Here is an 18,987-nt window from a genome sequence, read left to right as displayed (position 1 = left end):
CTAGGGCACCTGGGTGACTCAGTTGATTAAGCGTCTGCCTTCAGCTCAGGTCATGATCCCAGGGTCCTGCGATCAGAGCTCCCAGTCCCGCTCTCTGCTCAGCGGGGAGTCTGCTTCTCTCCCTCCCTCCCCCCTTTTGGGCCCACTCTTTCTCGCTCTTGAATAAATTTTTAAAAATCTTTAAAAAAAAGCAAAGACTACTTTTATTCTTTTTTTTAAAAAAAGATTTATTTATTTATTCATTTAGTACTTTGTTCTCACGACCCTGAGATCATGTCCTGAGTCGAAATCAAGAGTCAAATGCTTAGCCCACTGAGCCACCTAGGCATCCTTACCTTTATTGTTTTTAAAAATGGCTTATTATCAATTGTGCTGTGGGAAGGATAGGCTGTTTTATTTATTATTATTTATTTTTTTAAAGATTTTATTTACTCATTCATGAGAGATACAGAGAGAGAGAGAGGCGCAGAGACACAGGCAGAGGGAGAAGAAGCAGGCTCCATGCAGGGAGCCCGATGTGGGACTCGAACTCAGGTCTCCAGGTCATGCCGTGGGCTGAAGGCAAGTGCTAAACCACTGAGCCACCCGGGGATCCCCAGATGGGCTGTTTTAATGAGTGATTACTTCTACATTGATTCAAAGAAAATAGAACTCCAAAATTCACATTACAATTCCAAAAGATGGTGCTTAGAAAATCAACGCTTAATGACAGATACAGAGTCACAAAGCTTTTTGAAAATATTTAGCGGTTTGTAGTATTTTCAAGGTATTGTGCAGCTATCACCACCAATTCCAGCACATTTTCATCAGGCTTATTTTAGTTTTTAAAAGATTTTATTTATTTGAGAGAGAAAGAGAGAGCACAAGCAGGGGGAGCGGCAGGCAGAGACAGAGAGAGAAACAGACTCCCCACTGAGCAGGGAGCCCGATGTGGGGCTCGATCCCAGGACCCTGAGATCATGACCCGAGCGGAAGGCAAATGCTCAACCGCTGAGCCACCCAGGTGTCCCTCTGCACATTTCATATAAAAGGAATCAGATGATATCTGGTCGTTTGTGTCTGTTTTCTTTCACTTAGCGAATGTTTTCAAGGCCCTTGCATGTTGTGATGTGTGTCAGCACTTAAGTCATTTTTATGGCTGAATAATTACCCATCGTATGGATATGTCCCGTTTTGTTTATTGGTCATGTGTTGATGGACATGTTGATGGGACAGGTGTCCCACTTAGACCTTGATTCTTGGGTATGCCTACATCATCTCTGCGGGACACCCAGGAAGCCGGTCCTATGCCTTCCAGGGAAGGTTACTGAGCGGTGAGGAGGAGAAAGTTCATTTTCACTCTATCCCTCTTTTTTCTTGTTGTGCCTTTCACTTTTGAGCAATGTGTATTGGTTATTCAAATAATCAGTATTTTCAAAATTCCCTCTTCACGTACCATATAAGATCAGCAGTGCTCTCATGGCTGGTGAAGCTCCTGGTGCTCGCCGGCTCTCCAGGAACTCTTGCCGAGGCCTCTCTGACTTGGGTCTGGCCTCTGCACATAAAATCAACTGGGTTTGTGTTCTGTTCCAGTCAACAGCTACCTGTGTGCAAGCCTGCACGCGCGTGTGAATGTGAGTTCCCAAGTGGGGGCAGAGGACTTCCAGTTTGCAAGACCGTTAGAAAATAATTAAGGAGGAACAAGAGAGGTCCTGTTGATGAAGTTTCACATTCTGAGGGAGAAGCTAGCATTTCTCACAGGAAGGTCTGGGAGAGTTTCAGCAGGAAATTGGCCATTTGGTACAATCTTAAGGAATAAGTTAGAACTCTCTGGACAGTGGAGGAAAAGGCAGAGGGCGTGGTATGGGGATATTCTAGAAATAGTGAGGAAGTAGTCAGACTAAGAATTAGATGTGTAGAGCGGGCACCTGGCTGGCTCAGTAGACCGTGTGACTCGATCTCAGGGTCATGAGTTCCAGCCCCATGTTGGGCATAGAGCTTACTTAAAAAGATAAATAAAAACTCTGTGGGATAAATTAAAAAAAAAAATTGGATGTGTAGGGGGGGGGGTGGGATCTCAAGCTGTAGGTTGGGCCATTATTTGGGAAAGGCCTTCACAGCAGGGTATGACCTTCAGTTATGAATGAATGACCAATGCTTTATATCCTGAAACTCCCAAGTTAATACTGTCATTCTAAATAGTATGATCTTTAGTCCCAAAATTGGGATTTTAGACTGTCTACGTCAGTGGTTCTCAAGTGGGGGTGACTGACTAAGTGGGGTCAATGTGGCCATTTCTGGGGACATTGCTGGTTATACCAACTGGAGGGTGCTGCTGCCATCTAGTGAATAGAGGCCAGGAATGCTGCTGAACGTCCTGCAGCGCAGGGGCCAGTTCTCACAGCAGAGAACGAAACCCTGGCCTATGTCTAGAAGCATCGGTCACAGGAGGGAAAGCAGCAATTAACTGAATTGGTCTTCAAAAGTAAACCAGAGGGATCCCTGGGTGGCGCAGCGGTTTAGCGCCTGCCTTTGGCCCAGGGCGCGATCCTGGAGACCCGGGATCGAGTCCCACATCGGGCTCCCGGTGCATGGAGCCTGCTTCTCCCTCTGCCTGTTCTCTGCCTCTCTCTCTGTGACTATCATAAATAAAAAAAAAAAAAAAAAAAAACAAACAAAAAACAAAAGTAAACCAGATACATCCCCAGCAGGTTTCCCCCTCCGCGCCGCCTCCCCCTGTTACAATTACAAACAGAAACCACTCGTGTCTGAGAGGCTGCATTCCTAGAGTTCTTACACAGACACGTTGGAAGAGGGGATGTAATAAAGACAGTAAACCAGTCATTAAACATCCTTTTATGTCACCAAATAATGCTTTTGAAGTGAGACTGAAATTAAGTCCAGAGTCAATGAACATAGATCAGTATGTGATAAAAAAAAACTCCTTGCACAGGTGCTTGGGTGGCCCCGTCAGTTGGTTTCGGCTCCAGTCTCGGTCTCAGGGTCGTGAGATTGAGCCCCACATTGGGCTCTGCACTCAGTGCGGAGTCTGCTTGTGACTCTCTCTCCCTGGGATGCCTGGGTGGCTCAGTGGTTGAGTTGGCCTTCAGCTCAGGGCGTGATCTGGGGTCCCGGGATCGAGTCCCGCATTGGGCTCCTGCGGGGAGCCTGCTTCTCCCTCTGCCTGTGTCTCTGCCTCTCTCTGTGTCTAATAAATAAATAAAGTCCTTTTTTAAAAAAAAAAAAAGACTCCCTCTCTTTCTCCCTCTGCCCCTCCCCCAGAAAATAAACAAATAAATCTTTAAAAAAATTCTTGTAAATCTTCAACAGTCTTAGCAAAGTTGTTTCAGAGTTTTCCATCAATCGACTCTGTGAAAATGAAATGCCTTGACCACATGGGACTAAACCCGAAGGAGATTTGCCAGGCAGTCTGAGCTACCAGTTTTATGAAACGCTCCGTATGCCTGCTATACGTTACCTCCGGGCTTCACAGCAGTCCTGAAAAGTAGGAATTGAAAGCCCTCCTCCCCTATTTTATAGATGAGGAAACAGGCTCGGAAGTGGTGACTTGTCAAGGTCCCGCAGCCCATATAGGGCAGGATTGGGCAGGCCCATCTGATCCCGGGCCCGCACTTGTCCACTCTTCCACCCTCCCACTCCTGGAACAGAGTTCCCTTTCTGTACATCTGGAATTGCCCCAAAACATTCTTAAGTTAATACCATTAGAAATGAGATTGCATCCGTGACACGGATCCCCAGCTGCAAACACGTCCGAGTCTTTCTGTTACTAACTGTGGGTCCTGATGCTGTTTTGGTTCAGGGATCCAAATGTCCTCCTGTCTGGCTCTTCTCTGAACTTCACTGAGGAAATGGACTAGGTTGGTTAACCGCCTGGATGTTTCGGGGTAGCCATTTAACTTCTTGCAGCCACAAAACCATTCACGATCTGGTAATGACATGGTAATTAATAAAACCATGCTTTAATTGCTTATAGGCTTTTATTCCAACCTACAAATTCCTTTCCTCCTCCTCTGCACTTTTGTGCCCCAGTCACCCCAGCTTTTTCCCAGCAGGGCAGTCTTTTAAGGACCAGCTGGGGGAACTGCTCCTCCATGAATGACTCCCCCATTCCTTCAGATTCTTGCTCATCAGAATTGATCTTTTTTTTCTGTGTTTCCATAGGGACTAATTGTACTTCTTTTTTTTAAGATTTTATTTTTAAGTTACCCCTACACCCAGCATGGAGCTTGAACTTGCAGCCCCGAGATCAAGAGTCGCGCGCCCCACTGACTGAGCCAGCCAGGCGCCCCTGTATTTCTTTTTGGTATTAACTTCTCTTTTCTGCACATTTTAGTAGTTTCCCCTGCTAGAGTGGTGGCTCCCTGAAGGTAGGGAACGGATGATCACTGTCTTCCTTTTGGGTGATTTCTAATTTCCTGTTTCTGAGCCGGTCCCTTGATGCCCAGATGGCACCTGGCCACCCACATACGGTCCTGAAGCAAGAGACCCCATGCACGGCCTAGAGGACAGGCTTAGTTTTCAGGGGCTTGATTTGCAAGACCTCTCGCTGTTCTGCTGAGGTCTGATAGTAGAAAAACAGCGAGCACACGTCGTTAGCATCAGCAGAGGGCGCTCTTAAGCAACAATACTTCTGACGATGCACATTCTCACCCTGGGTGCAGACCTGACACTTTTGCAGGTGGGAAACTCGGGTAATCCTCGAAGTCGGCAAGCCATCCCCCTGCTGCCCCTTCAGTAGAACCCGGGAACTGGAACACAAGGGGCACGGACACCTTGACCACAGTTTTAAGAGATTTAGGTGCTGTCAGCCTGCGATTATGGGAGGAGCCAGCGATAGGTTGTCTGAAGAGCTTCCACAAAACGTTGAATCCTGAGTGGGGTTGGAAGAGAAAGGGCGTTCCTGGCCTGGCCCTGGGGTTCTAGAAGCAGCTGGAAGTTTCCGAGGGAGTCTGCCATTCAGTTAGATGCAGGAATATGATCGGTATCGAGCCTTGATGTGCATGTCAGATATTTTACTCCGAGGGAGAGGAGAATTAGTAGATTTGGGAGACTTTTGTGAATGGGAGCAACAGAAAAATGTAAAAGGAAAATTGCCTAAACTAAGTAAGTTCTTTTCTCTGTAGTTAGACATTGTTGGGTGGAACTCTTCGTGTCCACACCAAGGAAGGATCCTGGGAGCACCTCCTCTCAGGAACCTGTGGCTCCCTGTCCCTCCACCCGCCTTTTCTCCACCTCATCCATGATGCATGAGGCCTGTTTTCAGCTTTGTGTACTACAGCGCGAGGACCCTTTCTTTGCCAGAGGTGGCCAGTTCGTCTAAAGCCCTTGCAGTGGGCAGTCCTGGCTGGTTTTCTCTGTCTTATCTTTCTCTCTCTCTTTCATCTCTCCTCGAGAATGAGCAGGGGGAGGGGCAGAGGGAGAGGGAGAGAGAGAATCTCAAGCATGCTCCATGCCCAGCGTGGAGCCCGACTTGGGGCTCGATCTCACGACCCTGCGATCATGACCTGAGCCTAAATCAAGAGTCAGACGCTTAACCGACTGAGCCACCCAGGTGCCTCAGTCCCGCCTGTTTTTGCAATTCCCATCAGATCTCACAACGCATGTGTTGCTGCCGAGATGGTGAGGCAGCATGAGAGGGTGACGTGATTTTATCTTCAGAGACAACATGTTGATTGAAGTCCTCGCTCTGCTGTTCTTAATGGTGTGACTTAAGCACATTAAGCCACAGTGTTTTCATCCGTGACCTGTAGATCGTAGATTCTCAGAGTCGGGGGCTTTGTCCATGCTGATGTGTCACGGATCTCCACTGCCAGCGCTGTTCTGGAACCTTCAGGGGAGGTTATGCTTTCTTAGGGAAGACAGATGATGAATAACCAAATAATTATATGGTCTAGTGTCCCTTTGGGAAGAAGCTAAGAGGAGGAAACATGTCAGCGTAGGAAGATAAAGACTAGGCCGACCGATGTGACGGGCTGGGTGGGGGCGTCCTCTCTTAGGCGGTGACGTTTGAATGGAGGCCTGAATGAACAGAGGCCTGAGGAGTGAGCCATGAGCATATCGGGAGACACACTTTCCAGGAGGCGTGAGGGAAGACCCACCAACGGGATCTCTGCCAGCGGAAGTGTGGCAGCTGTGCCAGTTCTGGAACTTACTGACCACTTGTCATGTGCCGGGAACTGTGCACACGTTTCCTCACTTCACTTGGTGAGCCCCTCCCCTGGGTCCATGTTGTACATGAAGAAACTGAGCCTCCAAGAAGTCAAAGCACTTGGCTCTGCGTTTCACACGTGGTAAATGGCAAACCTGAGATTCCAACCCAGGCCCCAGAGCCTGAGTGGTTCCCCAAGGCCGGGCCCCGCCACCAGGGGGCAGTGCGGGGTGGGGAATCCCTCAGGGTTGGCCACCCTGGGCACCGTTGTGGCAGGAAATGGCAAGGCAGGACCCAGTGGAGCTTTAAAATAGTTGGCTGAATTCCTAAACCATTTGGTTATCTTTTTTCTTTTCCACGTTGTTTATCTTTTCCTTTTTTTTTTTAATCTCTTCCTTTTTTGTTAAACCCACCCATTGGCACTTGTGAAGGTGTTTATGTGGGGTCGGGATTGGATGAGCTTATTTTAGTGGGGTGATATTCCAGATTTCTCCGCAATTGCCCAAGTAAGTAAAACATTTTTGTAAAATAACGTGGGTCCTTAATTGTATGGATCCGAACATTACATTTCTAGCCTTGAAGACCTGCTAGCTGCTTCTATTATGCAATATGCTCCTTGCTGGCCTCTCTCCACAGCCATGGCCTCCACCCCTGTTTTTGTTTTGTTTTTCTCTTTTTCCTACTCAGCTACCAATAGAAAAAAAGAGCCACCATTTCAGGCACGGGGAAATGAAAAGTAAACGTAGTTTTATCTATAGTGCAAACTTTGTGCTTTAAAGAAAAAGTCTTGCATCTAGAAACATTGAATGAGATCATCACACTCGTCCTTCTAAATACCAGCCAGAAAGAAACAACAAACTTGACTCTATCTCGTGCTATAATTCTTCAGAATTAAGTGATAGCTCCTTGAGGTGCACGTTTCTTAAATTTCACGTTGCAAGTGGCACTTTTCTCTGGTTCCTGTTTCGGCGTCATGTCTCTCTCCTTCCAAATAGGCAAAGGCATCAGGAAATAAGAACTGACAAGGAAGCAGAAGTGTTTGAAGATCCATGGAAAGTTTAGGACTAGGATGGAGGAAAGGACGGAGCAGGATCAGAAAGCATGGCAAGTCCTTTAAAAAAAAACACCTGTTTCAGATTACAGACTTCTTAATTAGACACACGCAACTCTTGAGTTTAAACATAACACTCCCAGTTCCATCAGCCACCCACAGCAACTCTCCAGGTGTTTGCGATTATGTAATGTCCTAAAAGATCATCTGGTTTGTGTCAGCTCTCAGAGTACGGCTTGAGTTTCAAAAAATATCCTCTGCAGGCATCATTTATACTGAAGGTCTCAGTGTAGGATTTACAGCACTTAAGAAAAATAAAGAAAGAAAAGAAAAGATAAGCAAAACTAAGGGGTCATTGGTTTCTGATTTTTTTTCTTCCCTCCCAACGGCTAAAAGTATGGCTTTTGCTTTAAGTGGTCAAGGGCAGGCGTTATGGCCTCAGTAAAGCTTCATTGACCAGACTTCTCCAATTCAGATTTTATAGTATTTAGGATGGGAGGCAGGATGTTGACTTTTGTATGACCAGAGAAAAGAGGACATCCACGCTGAAAAAGTAGGGGAAAAGTGGGGATAACCGCCTTCTGCCTTTTAGAAACAGTGTTGGCATTGCTCTCTAAAATAAAACTTGCAACAAGCACGCACGCACACACGCACAAACCTCTTTTGGTGTCTGCGTAAATTTTCATCTTTGAATGAGTCATGCTCACCACAATTTACTTTTTAAAGTTGCCTGACATCTTTTTAGATGATTAACAACTCGAAAGTCCCTAGGCTGGGGTAATTGAAAAAACTTCGGAGATGGAAGGAATATGATTTGAAAGAGACTCCTTTGAGAACTCAAAGCTTCACCCAAACAGAATGAAAATTGCCTTTATTATGCAGTTATTTTAATCAAAAATGCCTGCATAAACAGGAAAAGGAAAAGCAATTCTAGACACTGTTCCTTCTAGTTTGGTTGTTTGAGATTTGGAAGCTTTTCATTTGTCCTCTTTAATTTTTAAGCTTCGTATGAGGTCCTTAGTACTTCATTCCTAGTTTGGCCTCTATAATAATAATTCCAGGTCTTTTCTGCCTAGCAACATCGCAGCTCGCTGCATGGTCCTCTCACACTGTATGGTGTTATTCTTCCAATTCTTTGTATTTTCCCTTCTGTCTCACCGCCTTCCTGGCCACCCCCAGTTCACCTAAAGAGGGAAGAAATATTCACCAGCATCTCTGCAGAAGAAAGCAGGTCACTTCTTTTCATTCACCGGTGAACAGTAGCATCTTTATATTTTCACAAAATAAAAGAGTTGTTTTCGTTGTAAAAAAGTAAACTACTCATTGCAGGAAGACCCAAACTATCAGAAAAGTGGGATGAGGATATAATACAATGTACTTGCAATTCTACTACCTGGAGATGACCACTGTCCACATTTTGATGTGTCTGTCCAGGCATCTCCACGCAAACCCTAACATGACGGGATACAATTTTATTTAAATGAACCCATTTAAACTCATCATTGTATGTGACCTCTTTAAATAAAATTGCTGTCGGTAACTTGCTGTTTTTGATTAAATAGTATTTTGGGTGGCAGCTCAGGTGGCTCAGTGGTTTAGCACAGCCTTCAGCCCAGGGCCTGATCCTGGGGACCTGGGGTCGAGTCCCACATCGGGCTCCCTGCATGGAGCCTGCTTCTTCCTCTGCCTGTCTCTCTGCTTCTCTCTCTGTGTGTGTCTCTTGTGAATAAATAAATAAAATCTTTAAAAAAATAGTATTTTGGTTTTCTGGGTCAGTGAATAGAGCTCTACATCACTTATTTATTTATTTATTTAAAAAACTTATTTATTTATTTATTAATGAGCGAGACAGAAAGAGAGAGAACGCAGCAGAGGGAGAAGCAGACTCCATGCAGGGAGCCCGACGCAGGACTCGAACCTGGGTCTCCAGGATCATGCCCTGGGCTGAAGGCAGCACTAAACCGCTGAGCCACCCGGGCTGCCCTACATCACTTTTTTAACAGTTGTATAATATTCTCTTGTATGACTGTACCATAATTAGGTAAGTGTGCCCTAGTAGGCCCGTCATCCGATTGTTCCTGTCTTCTTGCTGCTATAATAAATTGCAAAGACAGATTTGTGCTGACATTTTGTCTTCTTGGATTTAAATCTCAGAAGTTTATTTTTAACATTTAAATCTTTATCCACTCGGAATACATTTCCATATATAGTGGAGGCTTACTCTCTCTTCTCATATGGTCAGTCAGTTCCAATACTGTTTATCAGAAAATGCATCCTGGCTCCACTGATTTGGAATCGCTGTCATGGATGTACAAGAGGAGGTTTATTATAGGAGTTGGCTCACACAGTTATGGAGGTGGAGAAGTCTCACGATCTCCCCTCTGTAAGCTGGAGAACTGGGAAAGCTGGTAGCATAATTTAGTCTGAGGCCCAAGGTCTAAGAATTGGGGACAGGGGACCGGGGGACGGGACACGGGACAGGGGTTGTTGCTGGTGTCAGTGCCAGCATCTGAAGGCCAAGAACTAGGAGTTCCGATGTCTGAGGACAGGAGACCTTAGATGTTCCAGCTAAAGGAGAAAGAGGAGGAATTCACCCTTCTGCCTCTTGTCCTGTTGGGGCCCCCAGTGTATTGGATGATGCCCACCCACACTGGTGAGGGCAATCTTCCTTACTCAGTCTACTGACTCAAATGCCAGTCTCTTCTGGAAACACCTTCATGGATGCAACCAGAAGTAATGCTTTACATGTATCTGGGCATCCGTTAGCCCAGTCAAGTTGTCACATGAAATGAACTGTCACAACCTTGAACCTCCAATTTCCGTAACTGTCTGCCTGTCACCTGGGGTAGAGGTTGCTGCCGAGGCCACTCTGTACATGGTGTACCTCCATGTCGTTGCTTGGCAGGATGCCACACGGAGAGTCCTCCTATCAGGCAGTCCTGATTTCTACTGTCATAAGTGCTCTGTGTAAGTCTTTGGTTTCAGGAACTGGCATCCTATAAAGTTGGCTCACGGCAAAGGGGGTTTATTATAAGGCTACAATATAAGATTTCAACAACTTGATGGTAGCAGGTCTTTAGTTCCCCTTTGTTTGGGGTATGAGGAGGCATAATAAATGATGGCCTAACTTCCCAGCATGAATTCTGAGCCATTGGAGACCATAAAAGAATAAGAAAGATGGCAGACACAAAAGACTACCTTATTTCTGATAAAGCTGATGGTAGAGAATGTGGCTTCCATCTGCACGTGGCTGAGCTTCCAAATACTGAATTGTGAGCGAAACTTAGACTTTATTCAGATCTCACTGGCTGTGCCGGACCCATGAAGGTCACTGCTCACTGGCTGTGCCGGACCCATGAAGGTCTGGGCTGGCCTCTCCCAGAGGCACTCGCTTTCTCTGGGCAGGCTGATTGCAGACGAGGAAGGGGAGAGCCAGGAGTTCGGCATTTGAAATGTGGCCAGTGCAACTGAGAAGCTGGATTTTTAGTTTTGTTTCACTTTATTTGCTTTAATGTGGATGGAACTAGAGGGTATTATGCTGAGTGAAGTAAGTCAATCGGAGAAGGATAATCATTATATGGTCTCATTCATTTGGGGACTGTCAAAAATAGTGAAAGGGAATAAAGGGGAAAGGAGAGAAAATGAGTGGGAAATATCGGAGAGGGAGACAGAGCATGAGAGACTCCTAACTCTGGGAAATGAACAAGGGGTAGTGGAAGGGGAGGTGGGTGGGGGGTTGGGGTGACTGGGTGACAGGCACTGAGGGGGGCACTGGACGGGATGAGCACTGGGTGTTATGCTCTATGTTGGCAAATAGAACTCCAATAAAAAATATACAAAAAAATTAGTTTAAACTTAAATAGCTACACGTGGCTAGGAGCTACTCTGCCTGACAACACAATTTCTTGCCATTCTTAGATTTAGTATGGACATGCCCCCGGAAAAGTTGACTTTAATTTATATGAATCCGTTTGACATTTTACGTGTGTCTATTGAGCACCTAAGTGAGTTTGTATGCCTGGTGTTGGGAATACACTGCCTTTGGATTTCTCAAATCAGCTTTTAGGGAAAGGTGTGGAGACCTGGGATCTGTCGTCCCACACACCCGGGTGAACATGGCCTTGGTAACACGGCCCTGCTGTTTCAACGGGAGCTGCCTCTATTGCACCCTGAGCTCTGGGACCCATCTGCAGGCCGAGGGGACAAATGGGGGCTTCTGTCACCTGGCTGTGAGCTCTGGCACGCTCAGGGCCACATCTACGCGGAGGAAGGGGGTCCTATTTGAAATTCTCTGAGACCTTGCATGGGCTAGCATGGCCCTTGCCCTCAGATTCATTCCCTCCGCCCACGCTCCTGTCTCGGCTGCTCCCGACACTGGCCTCAACACAGTTTCAAGTCAACCATTCCTCACAGCTGCCGAACACCTACTTTTTCTTCTGCTTGTTTTGTCAAAGGTATCTTACCTCCTGGAAGGCGGCAGCATGGCCCATGAAGACTTCTGTGGACATGTTGGTCAGATGAACCCAGGAGACCTGCAGGTATGGCCAACGACAAGGAATTGCTGACGGTGTAATAGTGTCTGGGGGTGCGCCCAATTCCAGTACATTCCCACTTTCTCTCTCTTAAATTTTTGGCCTCTTCTTTTCTGTGGCTCCTTCCACTCAGCATACAAGCCTGCATAGGTTTTTGGTATTCACCCCTCAAGCTTTCCTTGACCCCCTCAAGTCACTTTTAGGTTCCCAACTAGTCTTTCTCTTTGGTTTCTCAAAAGCACAATCAAGGATGATTGTCGTAACTTCCTCATCGCCCATTTCATCCTTCACTCTCAGAAATCAGGGTTGGCCTCTCAACATCCACGCAAACCTCTACTGAACCTGTGTAGGCAGTGGTCAGTCAGATGTCCCCATTGCCAAATCCATGTACCAGTCTTCATCTTTCTAGACCTTTCTGCTACATTTGTGGCAATTTACTTTTTTTTTTTTAAGATTTTATATATTTATTTATTTATGAGAGAGAGAGAGAGAGAGAGAGCAGGGGGAGGGCAGAGAGAGAATCTCAAGTAGACTCTGAGCTGAGGGAGGAGCCCGCTGCAGGGCTCAGTCCCACAACCCTGAGATCATGACTTGAGCTGAAACTGAGAGTCAGACACTTAACCGACTGAGCCACCCCGGTGCCCTGTGACAATTTACTCTCTGTCTTCCAACTTGTTTGCAGGGGTAGATGTTGCCACTTAAGATCATGATGCAAATCTTGCATCCTAGGCAAGATCCTAGGCAAGCCTAGTTCATCCTAGGCTTGTTTGAAACATATTAGAATCCCTAGGAAACTCTTCGGTATTCTTTGCTGGGTTTGTGAGTCCGAACCCTATGTCAAGAATTTTCTGGGGTTATTTACATATTGTGTGGAGTTTTAACTGCACAGATTTGAATTGTGGTGTTTCAATGAACATGAAATTGAAAGCATTTTCATGTGCATAATCTCCGTAAGGTAAGTATTCTTTCTACCTCATTTTTAAAATGAGAGAATGGGGATTTAAAGATGCCAAAAAAAAAAAAAAAAAAGATATCCATGGCCTCAGAGCTAGCAAATGGTGGGGTTGAAATGAGAAATCTGTTCTCCCCCTCCAAATCCAATGGATGGGCTGTACATATTAAGAAAAAGTTCCTGCCAAACTTGGTCATATCTAAAAAAGGATAAACAAGGTATGAAAAGTAGGTTGAAAATATGGAGAGACGAACTGTGAATGAAACACGGAAAGGAACAGGAGGCCAAGTCATTGAGATGCACCAGTAGCTGCTGTCAGTTGGAGGAAGCGCAGCGTGGAGGGGCGCTGAGATCTTCACGTTGTGAGAGAGCAGGCCTCAGCGCATGTTTTCGGTAGTAAGCAGAGAGCACATATTTGAGGCTTTGTGGGGCAGGTGGTCCCCTACGTGGCAACCATCCACCCTGCCTCCACAGCATGCAAGCAGGCGGACAGGATGGCACTGAACAGGCACATGCGTGTGCCAGCGAAACTTCACGTACCGGATCAGGTGGCAGGCTGGGTCTAGGCCCCTGGGCTGTCGTTCGCGGACCCCTCTAATTGGAAGGTTTAATCAGTCTGAGCAAATGGAAGACGGAAATCTATTTAGATTTAGTGACAGAAAGAAAACTCGGAAATACGTGCTGGCCTTCTTTCCCATCTGGGAGCTGATATGCTCAGAGGCGTTTCCCCTGCGGTTCCCTGTCCGTGGACTCCCTTCCTCTTACCCTTGCTCGCTTCTGACTCCTTGCCTGGGTCTCCGCCCGAAGGGTGCAGCCTCAGGAGAGCTGCCTGGAGGAGGCAGGCCGTTGGGTGCGGCCTCACGGAAGCCCGTGGTGCCCCCACCCCGCCGCGGTGCCGGCTACGGGCGGGCGTGTGCCAAGGGCGCTTTGACTGGGGAGGGGTTTCTGTCCCCACGAGGGCCGCCCGGAAGACGCGGTTGGTGGCCTGCGTCTTTGCCCTCTGCCCCCGTCCGCGTCCCGGTGGCAGCAGTCCCCGTGGCTGTCCGTCCCAGGCGCTCGGCCGCCGGCTGTGCTGGGGAAGGGACACCCGAGGGGCGCCTGTCCGGGAGGGCTGCGGGTGGTGGGGAGAGCGCCAAGCCCCCCTCTGCGCCCCTGGGGGACCGAGCCCGCAGGTGTCACCTGCTCCTCGCGCCCCTTTTGGGCTCCCTCCCCTGCCGAGCTCGCTCTCTCCTCCTTCGCTGGGGCTTCCTGCAGCACCTCCCAAGCGAACACTTGCGCTTCAGTCCCTCATCGCAGGGTCTCTGGGGCCGGCCCCGGCTCACGGCCTGGCCGCCGCGGTCCATCCCTTCGCCCCCAGGCCTGAGGCTCGCGTCCCTAAACCAGGACACGGTCCATCCCTTCGCCCCCAGGCCTGAGGCTCGCGTCCCTAAACCAGGACACGGTCCATCCCTTTGCCCCCAGGCCTGAGGCTCGCGTCCCTAAACCAGGACACGGTCCATCCCTTTGCCCCCAGGCCTGAGGCTCGCGTCCCTAAACCAGGACACGGCGCCAAGGCGATTACTGCCCCACCGGGTGGTGAGGGCTCCGTGCCCAGGCCTGGAGCGGCGGCACCTGCAGGTCCGCGCAGGTGTCCTCCAGGTGCCCCAGCACGGGCGGCCGTCCAGGCACCGCCCTCCGCAGCACCGACGGCCTCTCCCGGGGCCGCTCCCCATGGGGGTGGGCACAGTTCATGGTTTGCCGGGGTGGGGACAGAGAAGCTTGGCCACCTCGTCCGAGTTTGGGGCAATCCTCAGGTTCATGCGAGGCCAGAGGTCCGCGTTGGACCGGCTGAGGTCTCCTTTGTCACCGCATTGCTGGTTGGCTTCTCCCCCCAGCCCAGTTGTGTTCCTTACCCGTGGGGCGCATCTCCTGAGAGAGGTGCCCGGGACGCTGGCCGCCCGCAGCTCCCCACCTCGGGGCTCAGTCCGACACTCGGGGTTGAGTTCCAGTCCGATGCTTGGAGTTCAAATGAGGAAGCTTGCGAGGCATTTGGAATCCTGGAAATGGCTTCAGCGGTTGTCACTGCGGCCCTGTCGTTCCCCCCGATGCCCTGGGACCCTGAAAGCAGCACCTGTAAGGTGCCCGGCTTAGCCCTCGTGACATACCTGCCCCACCTGCAGACTTGGCAGAGTCTGGGTTACATATTCCCTTCTTGTTGGTCTGCTGTTTGCAGTGGATGACTGCGGGCCGGGGCATTCTGCACGCCGAGATGCCTTGCTCAGAGGAGCCAGCCCACGGCCTACAGCTGTGGGTTAATTTGCGCAGCTCAGAGAAGATGGTGGAGCCTCAGTACCAGGAACTGAAAAGTAAAGAAATCCCCAAACCCAGTAAGGATGGTGTGACAGTTGCTGTCATTTCTGGAGAAGCCCTGGGAATAAAGGTAAGCCGTGTCATTACGTGTTTGTGAAAGTCCGCGTGTGCGGTCAGTGAGGCTGGCCCCATGGGGGTCACCAGGTCTCACTGGGTTGATCATAGTTCCCATCCCACGGGATGGACATGCTTCAAAGTTGTCAGAAGTGGAATCCAAGGGAACATTTTTTTTTGCCACATGCAAATCCATAGAGTTAGGGAACTACAAGTAAGCAAGCTCATATAAAAAATGTCAGAAAGCAGTTTTCTGTCTTTCCTTTTTTTAAAAAAAGATTTTATTTATTTATTCACGAAAGACACACAGAGGGAGAGGCAGAGACACAGGCAGAGGGAGAAGCAGGCTCCACACAGGGAGCCTGACGTGGGACCTGATCCCAGGACCCCGGGGTCACGACCAGAGCCAAAGGCAGACAGATGCTCAACCACTGAGCCACCCAGGTGCCCCAGAAAGCAATTTTCAAGGTCTATCTTGGCAGGCTTGTGAGCCTTTCACTTATCATATAGTTCTGTAGTTCCTTGGTTGTGCAAGTTTGCGACCTTTGAGAGACAGACACCGAAACCAACTCCACCGCCTGAAGATTTATTTAAATCATTTATGCCCAGCTTAGTAAGGAAAGTACACTGCTACGTCATAGAAAGTTTTTTTTTTTTAACTTGAACACTTCTTTAATCCACACGTGCCATGCCCTGAACATTCTTCTCAACAGAGACTTTATAATATTTAGGATTAGGGTCCATCCTTTTTAATCAAAGAAGACCAGTTTAGGCTTAAAGATCATGGACACATTTGTGGCAGGAAAAGGGTGTGGCGAGTACTGTGCTAATTAACTGCACACAGAACTGCCACTGGGGACGCCACGTGATTTGTGCTAGTGGGTAGTGAGCCGGGTCATGGGGTCTCTTTGGTGGCGTCTCCCAGAGGCAGACCCTGAGCTGGGAGTTCATGTGCAAATGATTGTCAAGGAAGTGCCCCTAGAGAACTTCTAGGGGAACCGGGGTGGGGAAGGGAAGGGAGTCCAGCGAGGGTGTGGTGTCAGGCGAAGTCCCAAAGAGGACAGGGACTCTGAAAGGTTCAGTGTGCCTTCCGGTCATCCAGACCCACCCCGGGCGGGGGAGCTGGCCTGTTCTCTTATTCGAAGTCATTACCTAATGGCCATTGAGTTTGGGCTGGGGGTGCAGAAATGGTTAAAAGGGTTCCTAGGGGATCTGGAGGGGCCCTGGCATCCAGTTGCACCAATGCCACCTGGAGTGGAGAGCATGGGCATAGTGGGACCCACTCTGCCATTCTCCCCGTGGGCGGCCAGCACCTGAGACTGTATTAAGTACTAATTTCTGTACATTTGAACGCCGTTTCTCTCACCCAGGGCGATAATGGCTTGGCAGTGGCTGCCAGCCAGCCACTCAGTGGGATGCATGTCGCCGTTAACAGGTTGGGCAGGATTATTGGCTGGGACTTCCCAGCGTTTTCATCCCTGGCCCTCTACCCGCAGTTCTTTACCTGTGCCAGGCCTAGACGTATGCGTCCCCTTTGCTTTGTGTCTCCAGAGCACACAGAAGTCACTGAAGAATAAAGATCAGAGTGTGCTCTCCTTTAAGCATGGGTAAGTGACTTTGGTCGCTACCCCTCGCAGGCCTGTGGCTTACTTCGCAGTTGGAAACGTGGCCCTTCGCTGTACTTCTGGAGCCCGTCTCTGTTTGGCTGAATGTCGGGCAGTGCCCTTTACAAACATATGTCAAGAGTTCCCTTCAGCTCCTGGGGTTTTTCATCCTGTGTTTCCAGAACTCTAGGGCTGGGCCTTCAGGGGCTCCTGGGGTGGGTGGTGGAGGTCAGGAGATTTTCCCCTCTTCACTCCAGAGCACGGGGCTTTGCCCAGTCATGTATATTGGAAGGGTCCTTACGATTTCACTTAGAAAAAGAGCTGTCTGCAGCTAAAAAGAGAAATTAGACCGCGGATTTAATAGATAAGCAGAGCCAGCGTTGTCATGAATCCTTGGAATTCACAACTGCTTCTCATTTATAGAAAACACCATGCAATTTTAATGTTGGAACCGGTTCCAGTTACAGGCAAAGGGACGTTGTAAAGTACTTCCAAGCAGCAGACCGCGTGGTCTCGCGATCACAACCAAGAAGGAGAGACCAGAGTTAATGTTTTAACTTTGTAAAACAACGTCTTAGTGGCTGAGGGGCCTCTCTTTGTTTCTTTTTGGTGAGTAAAATCTCTGAAGTGAACTACATTCTCCTAGGTACATGATCAGGCTTTAGTAAGAGAGCATTTTAATAAGGGGCCCTTGGAACCCTGGGCAGCATTATTTTGAATTTTGAGAGGCAGTGTGATGCTATGGTTACCAGCAGGGCCTCCGGAGACAGCCCGCCTGGATTAGAATCCCCACCTTGAATTAGCTGTGTGGCCTCGGGAAAGCCACCAACCTCTCTGTGCTTCACTGTATTCATCTATAACGTAGGGTTGCTGTGTGAGGACTGAGTTTTTGATACATTTAAGCTATCAAAACAGCACCAGCCACACTGTAAGCACCATATAAGCATAGCTGTTCCTATTATTGTTTTGATTACTTCACATTAACTTGGGCAGGAGCTGGGCTGACATTTATGTTTGCTGTCTGTGCCAGAGGGACTTGCTGGGATTCGGGAAAGGCATTTAACCTGCTCTGAAGAAAAGACCCTAGCAGGCCACTGTAAATGGCCAAGAGTCATGGGGGACTCTTGGCCATTTCTTTCTAGGTCTCATAAGAAACATGGTTTTTACATCTGAAGCCTTAATATCTGCTCACCAAGGAATGACTGAGACTTCAAAGCCTAGATCTACCTTAAATCAAACTGAAGATTGTTTTGCATCGGGAAGATAATTTTAAGTTCAAGTACAAGGAGAGGCTAGGAAGATACCTTTCAAGAGATTGATGCGCTTCTAGCCAATATGCAGTCAACCGCAGCTCCCCTCCTGTGACTAAAATATCTAGGAAACGGAGTTAGTGACCATCCCAGCACTTCTCCAACTTTATTCATATGGATTCTGTGGGGGAGGAAGGAGGCTTGTTAAAAAGCAGACTGATTGAGCAGCTTGGGTGAGGCCTGAGTCTGCAATTTTTTTTTTAAGTAGGCTCCATGCTGGGCGGGGCTTGAACTCATGACCGTGAGATCAAGACCTGAGCTGAGGTCAAGAGTCGGATGCTTAACTAACTGAGCCACCAAGGTGGCCTGCAAGATGGAATTTTTAAAAAAAGATTTTATTTATTTATTTGAGAGCTAGAGCAAGGGGAGCAGCAGAGGGAGAGGGAGAAGCAGACTCCCCGCTGAGCGAGGAGCCTGATGCAGGGCTCCATCCCAGGATCCCGAGATCTTGACCTGAGCCAGAGGTAGATGCTTAACCGGTGGCTTAACCAACTGAGTCACCCAGGTGCCTTGCGAGTCTGTATCTTTAACCAGCTCCCAGATGATGCGAATGCTATGGTCCAGGGACCACTGTTTGTCACATGTGTGGCGACTGTGGGATCCAAGTCACAGAAGCTTGACTCCTCACAAGGAACAGCTTGATTACGTGCGTAGAGAAGATGTTCAGCTCCGTGGCTTTTGGCAGATCTTACTTACCCTTTCTGGACTTTAGTTTCGACACCCATAAAAAAGGTGAGGGGGTTCTGTGCAAGGTGTTAAGAGCTTTTGCAAGCAGCACAACTGTCGTTTTTTTTTTTTGGTCTGAAAGATAGATGTGCCCCTATTCCCAGATTGTATGCGTCTCAGCCCTTGGGAAGCCACAGCCAATTTTGAGCAAAAATCTGTCAGAACATCACGATCTCAAGCGAAGGCTGAAAGGAGGAAAGGATAAAAATGGGATATTTTGCATAGTTTCTGTCACTTCTGGAAGGTCAAAATCACATGTTT

At 48.4% G+C, this 18,987-nt stretch overlaps 1 protein-coding gene across 3 annotated transcripts in view; it reads left to right on the top strand.

Annotated features, from left to right (window-relative positions):
- The window catches only part of PIR (pirin), a 105,654-nt gene that overhangs the window by 24,435 nt on the left and 62,232 nt on the right, over window positions 1-18,987 (top strand). For all 3 annotated transcript variants that reach the window (XM_025986708.2, XM_072744888.1, XM_072744887.1), the window contains exons 4-5: window positions 11,654-11,737; window positions 14,896-15,102. In XM_025986708.2, the coding sequence (XP_025842493.1) occupies window positions 11,654-11,737; window positions 14,896-15,102 (291 nt within the window). The remainder of the gene's footprint in view (window positions 1-11,653; window positions 11,738-14,895; window positions 15,103-18,987) is intronic.

This window comes from Vulpes vulpes, chromosome X, assembly GCF_048418805.1.
Source record: "Vulpes vulpes isolate BD-2025 chromosome X, VulVul3, whole genome shotgun sequence".
NCBI lineage: Eukaryota > Metazoa > Chordata > Mammalia > Carnivora > Canidae > Vulpes > Vulpes vulpes.
The sequence above is the reverse complement of the archived record's forward strand: the minus strand, read 5'-3'. Positions and strand labels throughout refer to the sequence as shown.